Source organism: Ambystoma mexicanum, chromosome 9 (assembly GCF_040938575.1).
Source record: "Ambystoma mexicanum isolate Mex_15411 chromosome 9, UKY_AmexF1_1, whole genome shotgun sequence".
NCBI classification, from domain to species: domain Eukaryota; kingdom Metazoa; phylum Chordata; class Amphibia; order Caudata; family Ambystomatidae; genus Ambystoma; species Ambystoma mexicanum.
This window is the reverse complement of record NC_090931.1, coordinates 780,440,312-780,458,095: the sequence shown is the minus strand read 5'-3', so window position 1 is coordinate 780,458,095 and position 17,784 is coordinate 780,440,312. Positions and strand designations below refer to the sequence as shown.

At 43.1% G+C, this 17,784-nt stretch overlaps 1 protein-coding gene across 2 annotated transcripts in view; it reads left to right on the top strand.

Moving 5' to 3' along the window:
• DNAH7 (dynein axonemal heavy chain 7) overlaps nucleotides 1–17,784 on the top strand; it is a 1,167,586-nt gene that overhangs the window by 484,291 nt on the left and 665,511 nt on the right. For both annotated transcript variants that reach the window (XM_069615701.1, XM_069615700.1), the window contains 2 exons: nucleotides 2,313–2,561; nucleotides 3,282–3,431. In XM_069615701.1, coding sequence (XP_069471802.1) covers nucleotides 2,313–2,561; nucleotides 3,282–3,431 — 399 coding nt within the window. The remainder of the gene's footprint in view (nucleotides 1–2,312; nucleotides 2,562–3,281; nucleotides 3,432–17,784) is intronic.

Here is a 17,784-nt window from a genome sequence, read left to right as displayed (position 1 = left end):
ACCAGTGAGGGAGGATCACCTGGATGGGGCTCCTCGGGGAGTGAAGGTGGGACACCGACGGGTGACATGCGGTATGCCCCTTCTTATGATACCTTTTTCCCAAGCCTACCACGTAGGATACTCAAGCACTCTACCCCCTACCCCACTTTCTCCCGACATGAAAGACAACGGACTAACACTAAAGCCTTTTATCAGGCATGTCTCAACCCAAGGGTCAGGCAAAGTCAGGCAATTAACCCGAATTGCGCACCCCTGACGGCCCTTTTCCTTCCCCACAGGGATAAAAGGGGGGGCACGAGTGCACACTACGAGCAAGGCAGGACAACTATGCAAGTACGGCAATTCAAGAGGAGGAGAAAAGCGTGAGAACTGAAGGGGCGATAAGGAGAGAAGCGACCTTGCCCTTTCCAAATCAGGCCCGCAAAACCTCCTTGCATGGAATCGTAAGACCGAGAAGAATATCCAGCGAGTGTTGCAGCAGATGCCAACAGTACACAGAAGACCTTGGGAAGGCCGCAAGGGGACAGTCAAAGTGGTCATACAGGGGTCTAGCAAAATCCTCTGAAAAGTTGAAAGTCTTGGCCCGACATACCATTGAAAGCTACGGGAAATGAATCCCGTCCTGTCTTAAAAGAGAACGAATTGTGTGCATTGGCAAGAGTGAACCTGACAGAGGGATGTCAACAGTTTGTTGTTTAGAAAGACATTAAGACTTGTGATTGCAACAGTTGAGAGGCTCTGAGCCCGGCAGAGGGGGATCCAGCAACAGGTACAAATATTTTCAGCAGAAGCTAACAGATTGAGAGTGGTCTGAGCCCGGCAGAGGGGGATCCAGGGGTGAAAAGCTATCACCCAGCGACACGTGGAATAAAAGCCATAGTGAACCAGATGGAGGTAAACTGAGATTCGAGAGGGGTCTGCGTCCGGAAGAGGGGGACCCAGGGATGAGGGACCATCACCCTTAACTGTCATAAGAAAGGAAAGGGGTCTGCGCCCAACAGAGGGGGATCCAGGGGTTAAAGAAAACATCACCGACCGACCCGTGAAAGCAACAGAGAAAGTACAATCAGAAAAGAACTTTGAAACTTTTGTTGAACTTTTGTTTATTGTGTTGTCTGTCAGAACCTCAGAGGCAAGAAACTACTGAATGTCCTGATATCACCAAGAACTTTTTGGAGATCTGAGCCCAGAAGAGGGAGACCCAGGGGTGGAAAGGGATCACCCGAAGTACGATTGGAAAGGAACTTTTGTTTATCATTTTGAATACATCAAGTCCTCAAAGGCAAGAGACATTTTGTAGAAGAGACTTGACCATTGACGTTTCTGATAGCTGAGAACGGAACTGGCATCTCGTGCTGGGAAAGCACAAGCGTGTGCTGTGTTCCAGACACCCGCCTTCTCCCATGCTCAAAACGTGGGGAAGGGAGACCTGACTACTGCATCCTGACTTATCATTTGTGAACACTTATTTCTTTCTTGTGAACCCTATCCCACACTCTTTTGTATTAGCATAAGGATTGGCAATTTTTTCTTAGTATTGGTCCTTTTATTTGACAAGACGCCACTAGGACTGCCTTATTATTTGATGGTCGCAGCTTGCTCTCATCTTAGATTTAGGTTCAGAGTAGGTGTTTTCCAACCCACATCTACAGTTTAATAAACACCTTTGAACTGTGATCACTTGTGTCTGTGTATTCTTGATACCACGCCTTCCTTACACTAGCAACAAGGGTCTGTGTAAAAGAAGTGGCAAATAACTGATATGGTAGAAGAATGTGCTGGAACTATGCATTCTTTCCATTGGCAAAATGTCACTGGTGTGCCCTGCACTGCTCTAAATGTAATGTAATGTTTTCCTCCCTTGGAAAACCTGCATCTTCTGCTGAATGCATTATCCCTTCCAGATGAAAAATGCCAGCTCTCAGTCCATGCAGTGATTCTTGGGCCTGGCTGATAAGTTCATATTTTGTGGGTTTGTCAGGTTTCATTCCTTTTTTAGAAACCGGTTATCAGCCGGCTTAACCTACTGCCTAATTTACAATGGACCTTTTCAGCAGTGCACATTAAAAGGCTTCAAATGACCAAACACATTCTGACAGGGTGTTGAGGACTCTTGCCACCCAAAGCTTGAAAAGCGAGTGTAGGTTGATGGAGATGTGCCAGCTTTAAAACCTATACTATGAGTAGCAGAAAGGAGTTCATTATTACTATGCAATAAAACAGCAACTCGTTCCTCTGTTGATTTTTTAATCTCATTTTCACAGTGAAGTGATTGAATATATAACCCAAGTTAACTTTATGTTCCTTCACAGGGCATCACATCCGATCTGTTTCCAGGGGTGAAGCTTCCCAAGACAGACTACACGGTCTTTATGGAGGCAATGCAAAACAACTGTGATGCTATGAACCTGCAAATGACCAACTTCTTTGCCGAGAAGATCCTGCAGATCTACGAGATGATGATTGTGCGCCACGGTTTTATGATTGTGGGAGAGCCGTTTGGAGGAAAGACAGCAGCATATCGCGTTTTGGCAGCAGCTTTAAACGATATCTGTGAAAAGGTGAAAAGAAATTAGCTCTGTCAGAAGTGGAAAGTAAGACAATGTAAAACCAGTTTGGGATTAACATGCACCAAGTTAAATGTAAGCGAACACCATTGTGAATCCCCTTTGATGTAAACAGAGAGACCATGACAAGGTTCAAGAACACAGTGTATACCACCATCTTCAGCTACCCACACACACAGCCAACTACCCACTCTGTCTAAACTGTGAAGCACTTATGGATCTTTGTTGAAGATTGTATATTGTTTTGTTTAATCTTTAGCCAATTTATTTCTGCAATGCCCAGAATGTCCCTCGGATCCAGGCTATACGTTGCGTATTACCCCAACGTCAAGCCTAGGTCTGGTTTAAAAGAGTGGCGTGTTTACAATATTTGTCATAATTTCCTTTAGTCTTAGAGGTCATCTGACACTCCATCATACTTGCAGATAGAACTGCGCCATCAACTCTCCTATGACCTCTGCTTCTTTTTCACTGACATGGTTTGCTGCTGCAATCCAACTCCTAGTTTTTATTTTGAACCTTTGGTCATTTTTCATCACCAGAATCTATATTTCACTGGAACATGGTTCTTACATGAGTGCTGAACAACTGATTTCTTGTTTTATATTCAACCAATGCCTTTTTATGTATTCCTCTGTAAATATGGTAGAAAGAAATTGGATTTATAATAGAATTGGCAAAGACATGATGCAACAATGTTTGTTTTATATTTAGGGGCTGTTAGATGAAAACAAAGTACAAATCACTGTATTGAATCCAAAGTCCATCACCATGGGCCAGCTGTATGGACAGTTCGATCTAGTGTCACATGAGTGGTCGGACGGCATCCTCGCAGTCAGCTTTAGGGCATTTGCTTCTTCTTCTGTAAGTATTGCAAGTCATACCATACACCATTTTATTTGGGGAGTGGCTGTTAAGTTGAAAGAAGATGTAAACAATGTTGTGTGGATTATAACCATTTTTTTTGAGACATTATTTCCAATCATCCATTGGCCCTGTGATGTACAGAATATGTTTCTGAATGTTTTTCTCTCAAACCCTACTCATAACATAACAAGAAAGAATCACATGCAGCGTTGTCTCCCTTCCAGTACCTGTTGCTCTTGAAGAACTAAGCTTATCCCTAAAGGCAATTGTGTGCCCCTAGTTAGTGGTGGTGCTCCGCCTATCTAAAAGTGGGCAGAAAGATAAACTATCCCTTGTCCTAATCTTTAAAGGAAACAGGGACCATAAAATAACCTATTTACTGCCAAACAAACAATATACTATTAAAAAAGCCTCACTGCACTGGGACTGTATTCCCCACTATTCAACCAGTACTTTGGGCCTAGTTAGAACTAAATGGAAAAATGGAAACAGTAATTACTTCCATGCTCTAGTGATTGAACCTGTGTTACTATGTAGTGTGAATTAAAAATACAAGCATCTCTGTTTCACTTGGAATGTCACAAATAACATGGTCGACCGGCTCCAGGGATATATCAAAATGAAATCGCCTTCTTCAGGACCAATGCTGCCCTATTAGGTGCGCTCTAAAAAACTGACATATATGAATGATTATGTTGTGTGCCTATTTAGGCACACTGCCACTCTTCGGTTCACAAACACAAAACACTATTTATGCTGGTTTTTCTTTTATTGTCCACCAAGGAAAGTTCTGGTCTTCTCAATTTGCAGGTCTGATGGGAGAATAAACACACATGGAGACCTACTGTTATTTGATCTCCAATGTGTAATATACTCAAATTTCTGTGACAAGCTTTCACAGCACTTGTCAATAAAGGGGAGGAAAACCTACCCCTCATTGAACTCTTACTCAATGTGCATTCACTGATCGATGGGCTGTGGGGAAACAGCAGATAGACAACCATGTAATTATCTGAATATACATCAGGTCATTATGTGCAATAGGTCACAGATATATAAATGTTTATATCACAAGATGTCAGTTACACAGCATAATGACACTCTGGGATCGATAGGTAATGCCTATCAAGTAATTGTACAAGATAACGCTATTATGTGAGCTTCTTTCAGTTCTTGTCTGGGTTTGCAATGTAACGCTAGCGGGCTTGTTACTCCGATAATAGAATGCTTGCCGCCTGATTAACTTTTTTTAACATTGATTTATGTATCAGTCTACTGAAACGACTGAGCGCCACACTGTTAGGTAAGAATTGATGCAGTCACACTGTGTGAGACGACACAACCCTTATCTGCTTGGTATTAGGTAACCCACCTTTTGGGATAGGTCTGTACTACACAAGTTGGTAGTGTGACTGAGCAGCCAGGCCTATCTCAAGAGGGGTTTGCAAAGGTAGCGGGCGCCCCTCTCTCGATAGAACAAGGCTTGATAACCTGTTCATTGGTTATTAACCACTTGAGAGTTCGCAGCCACTGCTTTTTCTCACTGTGTCTTTCACAGATGGGAAATATCCATTTGCATATCAGTCTTTGTCCTTCCCAGGGGCAGTCCAGCACCGAAATGCAATGGCAATTCCAACCTGAACGAGAGTACCACCAGCAACCCCACACACGTGTTTCACCCTTGTTGGGGATCATCAGTGAGGTGAAGCTGATGCCTCTCTAAGCACAGTGAGAGGGAGACCACGTCTGGTTGCCCCCAGGAGACCTAGGGTTACCAATCCCAGGTTTCTTGAAATTTGATTTGCAAAGGTAGCAGGCTCCCCTCTCTCGATAGAACAAGGCTTGATAACCTGTTCAGTGGTTATTAACCACTTGAGAGTTCGCAGCCACTGCTTTTTCTCACTGTCTTTCACAGATGGGAAATATCCATTTGCATATCAGTCTTTGTCCTGCCCAGGGGCAGGCTATCTCAAGAGGGGTACATGCTGTAGAATTGTAGCAATTAAATTTGTCAATACAAGTAACCAAGTAACACTTACACTCAATGTTTCAGTTATAAATATTTACTGATTTAACATCACGTTTTAAATAAGCATTCTTTAAAAAGGCAAATCGTGTAACAGTAAAAATAAACTTTAAAAATACTTTTCAGAATCCTAATAAGTTAGTGGATAATCTTTGGATCTGCTTCTTACACAATTCCTACACACTGAGGTGACTTCAATCACAAGGCCACTAATGGCATTTATATATCACACTAGTTATACTTGGCAGATTCTGAGGTTGCAGAAAGGAAAGGTTTAAGGAAGGGAAAAGGTTAAACAGGTTCTCAGTATATGTGAGGACACTTGCATCTTCCAATGAAATCTAGACAAGCCTTTCCCAGCAATAACAGTCTAAAACCAGTTACCACCTATGAGGAACAGCAATATCAAAGTCAATGGGCTAGAAGAGTCTGTAGGGAGCCAGGACAGCCAAAGTCAATTTGAAACAGTCAACGGAGCTGAGGCACTTCTTAGAGTCAATATCTTGAACAGCGTTAGAGAGTTTGTTAGAAAATCTCTTGTAGGGTCACAAGCTGTTCCTGTGGAAGGAGAGGTGGTATCAACTCTGAAGGTAAGCCACTGCAATTCCCAAATGAGAAAGGCACAGCTACAAGACAATGAGATATGTTCCCCAAGTCTAAACAGTACCTCTGGTTTGAAGAAGAGTGGTCCTGCTGGATTGTGTTCTGTTACAGCGGTACAGACCCCGTTTTCCTGAGCCTCAGTCGTGGGGACAAGAGGGAGGACATCTGGATGGCTCCTGCGGTGGTACTACGGACGTCATCGGCAGCCATGGGCTCTTTTCGGTTCAGCGGCACATTGTGGTTTCAGGGCTTAGTAAACAGCACTGTTGCAGATCTCGGATACCGGTTGGGCTTCCTTCACTCCTTGGGTCCTGCACTCTGGTGAGGGCACTCGAGCACTGGCCGTCCTGCTTCTGGACGGTCCTTACTAGACTCCTGGAGCTTCCAGATGGATTTCAGACGTTGGACTCGACTATGGATTTCTCGACCCCTGGCACTCGGTTCGTGCAGCAGCGAAGAAGTACAGCCAGTCAGGGAAGATGGTCTATGGAGTTCGTCTCTGGATTAGTTGGTCCCACTAACCCAAGGGGAGAAGTCGTCCCTTCCAGAGCTTCTCTGTCGAATTGAAAAAGGAGTTTCAGCACAGCAGCAGGGCTTCACTGGGCAATTGAAAGGTCCAGGAGGATGCAGAAGCTTTGTTGATGGTTTCTTTGTCGGGTATTTCTCCCAGTGGTTGACCCTGCCTGTAGTCCCAAAACCCTCGCCTTTTAAGCAGGTTTCTCCCTAAACTGTCAATCACACAGCATGGTGGTGGGACAGCCAGGCAGCTAATCAGTACTGGTTGCATTCAGGCATTCCTAGAAACAAAGGACAGGGGAGTTTGGGGACCTCCCGCACATCCTGCCTTTCCAGACACACTGGAGCCAGAGGCGGGCTTCAGTGGTGAAGCCCGCCAAAGGCCAACACACAGAGTAAAACCCAAGAAAGACCTCAGAAACAAAAAAATTGCGAAAAATACCACCAGGGCCATTTTGACAAAATGGTCACCCATGGGTGCTGTACTGCAGCTCAGGATTCAGCCTGCGGTAGAAAAGCACAATGGTAGGAAAATTAAACCACTGCCACCAGCCATTTAAAATAGTGAGGGTAACATAAAAAATGTTACATTAGAATGTAGGATAAGGGGCTACTAGGTAACCCCCCAGCACTCAACATAAAATGGTGTGTGCTGGACCTACAAAGAGAAAAGGTAAGTAAAGTCAATTTCTCTTTACTATTCTTGGGAACAGTAGTTCACACAAGAAAGGGTATTTAAACCTTATGAAAAATCTAAAGGATTTCTCTGTGACACTGCACTGAAGGTGCTGTGTGTCACCATTCAAAAGTAGATGCCTATGGAGTTTGTCAGACTCCAAAAACAGAGGAAGCACATGAGAGAGTGAGAAAAAAGATCCCACTCACTCCGGGTTAAAATTAAAATGTCCTAAAGTCCAGCAAAAGAGCTGGGGGTCTCTAAGGTTGAAGGAAATTAGCAGAGAAATTAGAATTCTCCCTAACACTCGTCTTCCCCCCTTGCCCCCCAAAATAAGGGAAAGGAGGATTTAATCCACTCCTGGGTGAATCTCCTATTCCAGTCTGTCATACTTTCTGGGGAGACATCAGCATTTTGGTGATTACACCCTGACCTGTGTTCTATGGTAAAATCAAACCCTTGGAGGCTGATGGACCATCTCAACATTTTGGATTCTCCCCCTTCATCTGCATTAACCATCTCAAGGGTGGGTGGTCTGCCTGAATAATGAAAGTAGAACCATACGTATGGCCTAAACTTCTTCAGAGACCACACAAAACATTCATAGTTGCCCACCTTGTCTCATGGTCCTTCAGTTTCCTACTGATGAAACGGATAGGGTGTTTCCTGCCTTTCTCATCCAGTTGACTGGGAACTGCACCTATCCCTGTATTAGAAGCATCTATCTTTACAATGAAGGATTGGTTATTATCAGGAGCTCTCAATACTGGTATTTGACAAAGGGATTTTTTCAGTCCTTCAAAGCCTTAGTGCACTCCTCATTCCACCTGACCTTCTTGTGGAATTTGGGGGAAGAGATCACATTGAGGGGAGAAGCTATGATCCCATAGTTCTCTATGAAGTTACTGTAATATCGAGTGAGACCTAGGAAGGCTCTCACTTGAGTTTGAGTAGTAGGGGTGGCCCAGTCTTGTACAGCTTGTACTTTGCTAGGCAATGGTCTTATTTCACCTCCTTCTACCTCAAGACAGACCACTTTACACTGACCAATGTGATATTTACTAGCCTTTATGGTCAGGTGGGCATGTTCCAGAGTATGCCATTCAGAAGGCCTCTAACCCATTCAGAACTGATTCACTATCCTCTGAAATGTAGCAGGTGCATTCCTAAGTCCGAAAGGCATAACCTTAAACTGGCATAAGCCTCCTGGGGTGGAGAATGCAGTTTTCTCATTGTCATAGTCTGTCAGAGCTATTTGCCAATAGCCGGAGGTCAGGTCAAATGTGCTGAGGAACCTGGCTGACCCAGGTTTGTCCACCAGCTCATCTGTCCTGGGTAAAGGATGGGCATCAGTCGTGGTGACTGCATTTAGAGCTCTATAATCCACTCAGAATCCCAACTCTTTGGTTCCTGCTTTTGGTACTACTACTACAACTGGACTAGCCCATGGAATTGTAGAGGGCTTGATAACCCCAAGATCAAGCATCTTCTTGACCTCTTCCTATGATCTGACATTCTGTAACTCCTGCTTTTGACAGGGATACTGTCATCAGTGAGAATATCATGCTGGCCCCAAGGGGTCAAGCCTGGTGTCAGTAAAAACAGGGAGGCAAACTGATTAAAGAGAGCCTTGCACTCCTCCTGATGTTGCTGATTCAAATTGATCCTTCAATTGTCTCATCTGAAGGTTGTCCCCTGAGTAGATCAGGGAGAGACTCACTCTCCTTCTCCTCTTGATCAGAGGCTAGAAGTAAAGCTCCTAGTTTTGGTCTGGAAACATAAGCCTTCAGACGGTTAGTGGGCTAGACCCTTGGGGCCTCCTTGGGGTTGCCCAAGTCCACTAAATTGTTAGCCTTTCCAAGCTTGCCTACAATCTTGAAGGGTCTAATCTAATTGTCCTTTAAGGTCCTCAGCCTTGTAGGTACCACAACCAATACAAGCAGGTCTGGAGTGAACTCCACCATATTGGCCTTCTGGTCATGCCAATGCTTGACCAGAGCCTGACCTGCTTTCAGGTTTTCTGAAGCTTCCGTCATCAGTCCCATCCTCTTCCTGAAGCCTAGCACATAGTCAGCGACTGTATGGAAGGAGTACTCTCCAACCCTTCCTTGATCACGGCCAAAAGGCCTCTGACTGGATGACCATAAAGAAGTTCAAAGGGGCTAACACCAATCTCTTCTTGAGGGACTTCTCTATAGGCAGAGAGAAGGCTTAGCAGTAGAAGGTCCCACTTTCTTCTAAGGGGTTCCTCTAAAGCACCCATCATGCTCTTCGTAGTATGGTTAAAACTCTCCATCAACCCATTGGTTTGGGGATGGTAGGCTGTTGAGAACTTGTAAGTCACTCCACAGTTTTTCCACATGGTCTGCATGTAGTGGGACATAAAGTTGAATCCCCTGTCAGAGATGACTTCCTTAGGAAAACCTACCCTGGTAAAAAATACCAAGGAGAGCCTTAGCCACTGTCCGAGCAGTAACAGTTCTCATAGGTAGGGCCTCATGATACCTGGCCACAACCAATATGAATCGTTTGCCTGAGCAAGTTGGAGGGTGTAGGGAACCAACAATGTCAATTCCCACCCTCTCAAAAGAAACTCCCAGCACAGAGAGGGGCACTAAAGGTGCCACATTCTTAGACCCACTCTTGCCAGAAGTCTGACAAGTGTGGCAGCTCCTACATAATGTATCGAAATCAGCCCCCGTTTTGGGCCTGTAGAAGTACAGAGATAGCCTCTGTTTAGTCCTCTTGAAACTGAAGTGACTAGCCAAAGGGATCTGATGTGCTAACTGTAGGAACTTTTGTCTCACCTCCTGAGGCACTAACTACCAGTCTCCTGTTGTCCACTGGGGTAGAGAGGAGGCCATCCTCCCTGTAAAGCCTATGCTTCCCTGGCTCTTTCCCTTCCAGCTGGGAAGCTGTCTGCTGTCGCAGACCTTCTAGAGAGGGACACTCTCTTTGTCCTCTGCCAAAGTCTGCCCTAGAGGGTCCACCTTCTGCAAGTAAGGTCTGCAGCTCAGGGTGGTCTCTAGGATCCAGATCTCCAATGCAGGGAAGCTTTTATTTCAGCTCTGTGTCACCATTAGCTGATTCCACAGAATTTGGTTGGTCTTCCCACTCAGCATCAGCTGGGCAAGGGGTCACTCGGGTGACCTGGGCCAGTCCTCTCAGGGATGTCCTTGTCCTATGTACAGGTTTAGGTCTCAACCCTATCTTTCGTCCAGAGATGTTGGATTTCTCCTTTGTCTCGTTCCTGGTTTTGAAAGTAGAAGGGTGGCCTTCCTGTGGAATGGAGGTATTGGAAATCACTTCAACCTCGAACTGAGAGTCTCTTAAGGTTGCCTCTCTGGCCAATCTTGTTGGCTCCTGCTTCTTTTTGCTGGGAGGCCTGGGAGTACTAGACACTACTCCCAGAATTCTCAAGTCATTTCCCAACAGGAATCTCCCTGGCACTTCATTATGTACCCTAACCGGAATTCTAACAGTCATATGATTGCACTGGATGAGAGTTGGCAGAATAGGAACCATTTGGATAGAGCCTCCTGCAAGTTTAGTGGGACCTTTGGGTGCCTTAACTAAATCCTCAGGTTTGGAAAAATGTTCATCAACCACTGTAATGCTTGCCCCAGTGTCTCTGATGGCAGGGGTCTCCTGACCATTTACAAGAACACTGTCCTTATAATATTATTTGGTGTTGTCTGGAATTGAGTTATAAACAGCCACATTCTGTTGTTTCCACAGACCCAGGACACTAAAGATACACTGGTTTTAACTCCAATGGGGTCTTCAGCTAGTAGTTGAAAGTGTGCGCTTGCCATTTGTGCTTCTCCCTCAGGGATGAAGGCTAAGGTGGCAGTGTGGACCCCTGAAGGTTTACCCTTATATCTGGGATCCCCTTTCACATGATCTACAGACCCACATACAAAACATTTCCCAAATGTTCTCTGGAATGGGGGTTTCTGTTTCAGTAGTTCCTACTTCAGGAAAATCCTGATTGAGTTGGGAACTCAATGGTCTATTTTCCTAATTAAATAACCCAACCATTGAGCCTAGTGCACATGTTCATATTTAATGTTTCCAAATATGTTTTATTGGTGAGTTTGCATAAATAGAACATACATCACGTATACTTCACGCTTGTGGAAAAGGTTCACCATACAGGTTTTTCTGTTTTATCCCCCCCCAAAAAAAACTACAACTAATTTACCCTCCCCTCCCACCCCCTCATAACTAAACAGCCATGGGAATGTCACAACAATAAACTCTGCATGTGCAACATTTAGATTAAATATCAATCAGCAACTGTTCAATTATTTTGAGGCTTATGCAGGGGAGGGAAGGCCAAGCCTTCTTCCCTGCAGGAGCTGGGGATTTGAGGCTTTGCTTGCATATTTTTTTATTATTTATGTTTTATTGTGTATGGTTAAAAAAACCTTTACAATTGAGCAGATTAGATACAAGACAATAATACATATGAGAAATATAAATAAAAACAGATATAAATACAAGCCAAAGTTAAAACTACAGCATTACGTTAATATACCCATTGTTATAACCTAAAATAGGTTAATATCCATGCAAAGCACATATCTCGCAATCCTAAAACACAATTAAAAAGAATTATAAAATCAATGAGTGCATAGTCATCTCTTATTTCATCACTCCAAAGCAGATTTCTAGGGCATTTAAAGGCATTTAAACACTGATTACACTTGTTTTTGCCTCGCACTACTTTAGCCCCAGTATCCTTCAAATTCAGCAGCTTCAGGGAGTTAACAAATACAGCCATAGTAATTGCCACAGCTGTTGAATTGAGGCTTAAACAACTTTTCCATAGGTTCTCAGTATCTGCACACTGAAGTAAGACAAGCATTTTCCTAGAATATGCCGTTCTTTGTGCTGACAGTGCAGAGCACTCCAAAAACAAATCTTTTGTTGTTTCAATAATCATTGTGTCTTTACAAAATCAGCAACTTTCTTCTCCGCTGCTGATCATTTTCCTTCTTAACGAGTTGGCAACAAATACCCATCAGAAATTCAAAAGAAGTTGCCTGTAAAAACGGTTGGGAAATAAGAGCAGAAATGGAGCCACACGGCCCTGTTTCTTGTATTCGTCTACCAAGTGGGAAAGTGAGGGATAACTGTGAAACTGATCGATTGTAGTATTCCAATCCCCATTGTACAAAGCAACTTTCACTTTCTCTGGATTAACTGTCAAGGTTTCTGTGTTTGAGTTAAACTCTTAGCACAGTAACCCCCTAACCTCCCCAATGGACACAAGCAATTTCCTTGGGCAAGCTGCGTTTCCATATACTCATTTAAGTAGTAGTATAGCAAGCCCTTAGGCACAGTCATTAATCGATGTAAGAGCCAGTAATCTCCACTGGACGCAAACCTTAATTGATCATAATGCTAATTCATAGCAGATCACTACAAGCGGGATAGCATTAGGGACTTTCTGGGTTTGCCTCCAAACCAAGGCCTCCAGTCTATCCAACAGACCAAAAGATATACAGTGTTCCACAGTTCCAGCCCATATATCATTTCTGGTATGATTTTCCCTTCATAGAAATCAATACCTGGTTTCATAGAGAAACAGCTGAATTTCCTATCTATTTTCAATAATTGATTAGTAAAGGCAGATGTTTTCTGTTTTAAAACGGAGCACATGTTCTCAAATCCCTGCTGGGCTGTTATATGAAAACCCAAATAGTTTATACTTGAGGCACAACTCGGGTAATATTTTCCAAAAACCATTTGGGTGAGCGCAATGTTTTCCTCTTTGTGAATTCTAAAACTCTTGTTTTCCCTGGATTTATAAGACCGTTCAATTTCAAGTATTCACGAAAGGCTGATTAAAGACCCTGGAGACCTATCCTAGTATTATAAAAATGTAAAAATCATCAGTGTAAGCAATCCAGGGAATCCTCAAGTCCTCAGCTTCAGAGATATGAAAACAAAGTCTTTTAGAAATTTGCAGACATCAGATACATATAAGTTAAAAAGGCAGGGAACCATAACACAACCCAGCTTGAGGCCTGAATCAGTCTTAACACTTTGTCATAAATCACCTTCTTTATTTAGCTGCACTTTAATTCCTGCGCCTTCATGCAGTCCAATAATCAATTTCAATAAACCACCCGAAAGCCCCCAATTTGCTAATTTTGACCATAATCTTCCTCGATCCACTCAATCGTAGGCTACCAAGAGGTCTACTGAGGCAGCTTAAGTGCACCCTAATTTGTCTGCCCATGCTTTTTTTTGGATCACTCTAACTACTAAGCCATTTATATTTGTTGAGTGACCCCTTCAAACGCCGGTTTGCAGCTTACTTATTCTCCCAGCAGATTGCGCCCACTCCTGCAAAAGGATTAATAAAAGGGATGTGATTACTTTACTGTCCACATCAAGCACGGTGATGGGATGATCATTCTTATGATCGGTCCTTGTGCCCCTTTTAAATATAGGTACCACCAGAGCTGTGCGCCAAGACTCGGGAAATTGACCACTTACTACAACATCCTTGAAAAGGAAGGTTAGCATGAGTGCCCATTACAAAGGCTCTTCCTTCAGGATGTTATTAGTCAGGCCGTTGGGACCCAGAGAGGGCTTAATACGCTTAATCAAATTGAGCATCAAATCGGTGTTCAATACCAGTTCCCATCCGCCTTCGAAATTACATAGCGCGTCCTGAGATCCTACTAAGGTTTCGCCATGGCACAAATAAAGTTCTTCAAAATGTATAGTCTAAAACGCCTCATAAACTGCATTCAACTGAGTTATAGAAGCCGCTCCCCCTTGGGCATGAATGATTTCCCAGAATGCTCCAGAATCCATTCTAATCGGAAAGCGCAACATTAATCCTGCATCTCCCTGCAATAACTTTGCCCGATGGCCTTTACAGAATTTGTTGTAAGCTCATTTTATCTGTTTACTCTAATTTCTTAACAAAAATGCTGCTAGAAGACATAATTTCCCTAATATCTCGACGCATCACTCTTTTCTTTAAAGCAAGAACTTCATAAAAATTATGGACATGGGGTCTTTTCGCCACATTATTATATCCCCTGGTATGATCCGATTGTATTTTACCCAACATATCCACTAGCAATTTGTTAAAGTTATCAACATTGAATGTAGACAACTTCCATTCATATGTCATCCTTTTTAAGGTCTCTGCGAGAGTGCTATTTAAACAACTAATCAGTTTTGGTGACCAACAAATTCTATTATTTGCTGAATAAACCTTATAATCTATTAACCCCTTAAGTGCCAAGGACAAGTATGCTTGTCCTTTTTGCATAGGCTTCAATACTAGCCTGGCACTTTTAAGGCACTTTCAGTAATGGTACAAAGAGATGACCCAAATTCAACTCTCAGCATAGAATGGTCACTCCACGTATTTTTTGTTATGCACATACCTAAGCATAAATTACATAAATAATCGTCGAAAAAGACATAGTGTATTGCGGACTCACCCAACCCATGATGCCATGTCAGTTGCCTTATAACCTACAGAAGGTAGCGCTAGAACTCAATTGCGCGTGTGGTTTCTTGCGCGTGTCTTTTTAAGCGCGTGTATTCGATCGCGAGTGAACTCATTGCGCGTGGATTATAAGGCGCGTGTGAATAGGCGCGGAAGTTCATCAACACGGAAATTTTTTAGCGCGTGTGTTTTTCTGCACGTGTTCTCGTTTGCGCGTGAATTCTACTTTATGTGGTTAGGCAAGCGCGTGTGTTTTCTGTGCGTGGATTTTGCTTTCCGTGCGCGTGTTCTTCAACGCAGGAAGTTTTCAACGTGAACTTCATCTGTATGGAAATAACCCGCGTGTGAGTTTAATACGTGTTTCTTCAAGAATTCACAAACTCAATTGAATTGTAAATAGTTTGAAAAAACAAAAGAAAAGTTTGAAAGAAAAGGAAAGAATAAATAAAGACAATTTACCTGGACATCTAGTGCATTTTGGAAAAGAGACAAAGAACTAAACTTTCCAGATTTGCCCAAAGTAAGAAGTTGCTGTGAATTTCAAGAGTCTCAAGAGAGATTTTCAGCTTCTTTACAAGCTTCTCTAAGAAATTTCAAGAGAAGAGCCAGGTATGATTCTTAATTATTAGTTAAGGATTGAAAGTCTTTCCCATTCCTAAGGTTAAGGAAGTAAATAAAGGAATTGTATCTGCTTTTCTTATATCCTCTGCAGGTTCAGCTCTGGTTAGCCTTGACGCAGTCTGCCTGGTGTTGTTTTGTTATCCACTTCCCCCTTTCCCTTCGGGGTGTAGTTTACAGAGCTGAATTGAAATCTAGTTCTGGGAATTAGATTTCAGGGGGATCGTTGGGGGTTCAGCAGCTTCCGCGGACACAGGACCTCTCAGCCTGACAGAATGAAAGGCCAATAATTTAGTCCGCCTGAGCTGTCATGAACCCCGACGAATCCATGGAGATGTTAGGATCTTTGATCAGGGAGTTACGGGAGGAGTTGAAAATATCTCGGGATGAAAATGCCTTACTTAGTCAAAAGGTGGATGACTTCAGTGTTAAAGTAACACAAATTCAACAGAGGGGAGAAAGGAGAGAGGATGAGGTTTCAGGGGGCGCTGGTTCTCCACTTGAGTTAGAAAGGGAAGGTGAAGATCATTTACCACAAATACAACGGGCGCCTCCAGTGGCAGAAGGGGTAAGGAGTTTAATTATGCCAGTTCCTTTGGCGTCTCCAGAACGTTATCATGTGGATCCCAAGAGGTTTAGGGTGTTTCTGACACAATGTGAATTACATTTTATGAGTAGACCAGAATTATTTCCCTCGGATTTATCTAAGATAACTTTTATGTTGTCCTATCTTTCTGGGGAGGCATCTGCTTGGGCTGGGTTGTTGGTGAGTCAAAAGAGTACGGTTTTAGGAAATTACACCAGTTTTTTAGAGATATTCTGAAAGATGTTTGATAGAAGACAGTTATCTCTGGAAGTGGATGGTGAACTTTTAGAACTAAAACAAGGTAATAGAGACTTAATTGCTTATATAACACAATTTAAGTCCCTTGTGTTAGAAAGCAAGTGGCCCGAGGTTAAACAGGCCTCGTTGTTTTATAGGGGCCTTAGAGATGAGTTAAAGGATGCATTGTCTGGAGTAGTTGAACGCCCTTCTACTTGTGAAGGTCTGATTGATTTGGTTATTCAATTGGACTTTCGTTTGAGTGAAAGGAAGGCAGAGAGGCGTCATTGTCAGAGTGACGTAAAGTCTCTAGTTAGAGTGGATAGACCTAAGGTAGAGAGTAGATCCAAAGGGAATAATCCATCTCCCAGGGTCCGAGGCCCTTTAACAGTGGAAGAAAAGGCTAGGAGGAGAGATAACAATCTTTGTTTATATTGTGGAAGAGGTGGGCACTTTTTAGGGAACTGTCCTTACACTGCCAGGAAGACTTCTACCTCAGCGGTCAAGGTGCAACAGATCGGCAATACGGTGCAGACAGCGGTTCCCCATATAACCGTAAATGTATCCTTGTTCTTTGAGTTGGAGTGTAAGGGAAATGGTCCCATAATGCTTGACTCTGGTGCCACTGGGAATTTCATGGATTGGGGTCTGGCAAAATCTTAGGGAATTCCAATTATTCAGAAGGAGGTTGTAGAGCAGGCTAGGGCTGTTGATGGTACATATCTATCTTCTGGTCCTATTACTCATAGTTCTTTAACTTTGGAGTTATCAGGAGGTCACAGAGAGATAATTTTGTTTGAGTTAATTGATGCTCCTTTGTTGAAGATTATTTTGGGTATGCCTTGGCTTACTCTCCATAATCCTCTGATTGATTGGAGTGCTAGGACAATTGACATGCAGTCAGATTTTTGTAAAGAGAATTGCTTTTCAGGAAGTCTCTTAGAGGAAGATGTCAAACAAAGTAATTCAGTGTCTAGTTTTCTGGCTGAGACTGGAATTGCATGTCATGATGTGGGAGCTGTAGTGGGTCAACTTCCCCAGTGTTACAAAGATTTTTGGGACGTATTTGATGAGAAAGTGGCAGGAGAATTACCACCCCATAGGCCCTTTGATTGTAAAATTGAGCTGGAGCCAGGAACAATTTTGTCTAGTAGTAGGGTATATGCTCTTACAGAGAAAGAGAATGATTATTTAAAAGAATATTTTTCGGAAAACTTGGCCAAAGGGTTTATTCGTCATTCTAAGTCACCAGCGGCCTCTCCTTTATTTTTTGTACCAAAACCGGATGGAACGCTTCGAACTTGCATAGATTATCGAGCAGTTAACAAAGTCACGGTTAAGAACTGGTATCCTCTTCCTCTCATCTCGGAAATGCTTAATCAAATACAAGGAGCAAATATTTTCTCTAAATTAGATTTGAGAGGAGCTTACCATCTTGTGCGTGTGCAGGAAGGGGACGAATGGAAGACAGCGTTTAAGACCAGGTTTGGGCTGTTTGAATATCAAGTTATGCCATTCGGTTTATGTAATGCTCCAGCGGCTTTCCAATTTTTCATTGATGAGGTTTTTAGAGAATACCTAGATATTTTTGTTGTCGTGTATATC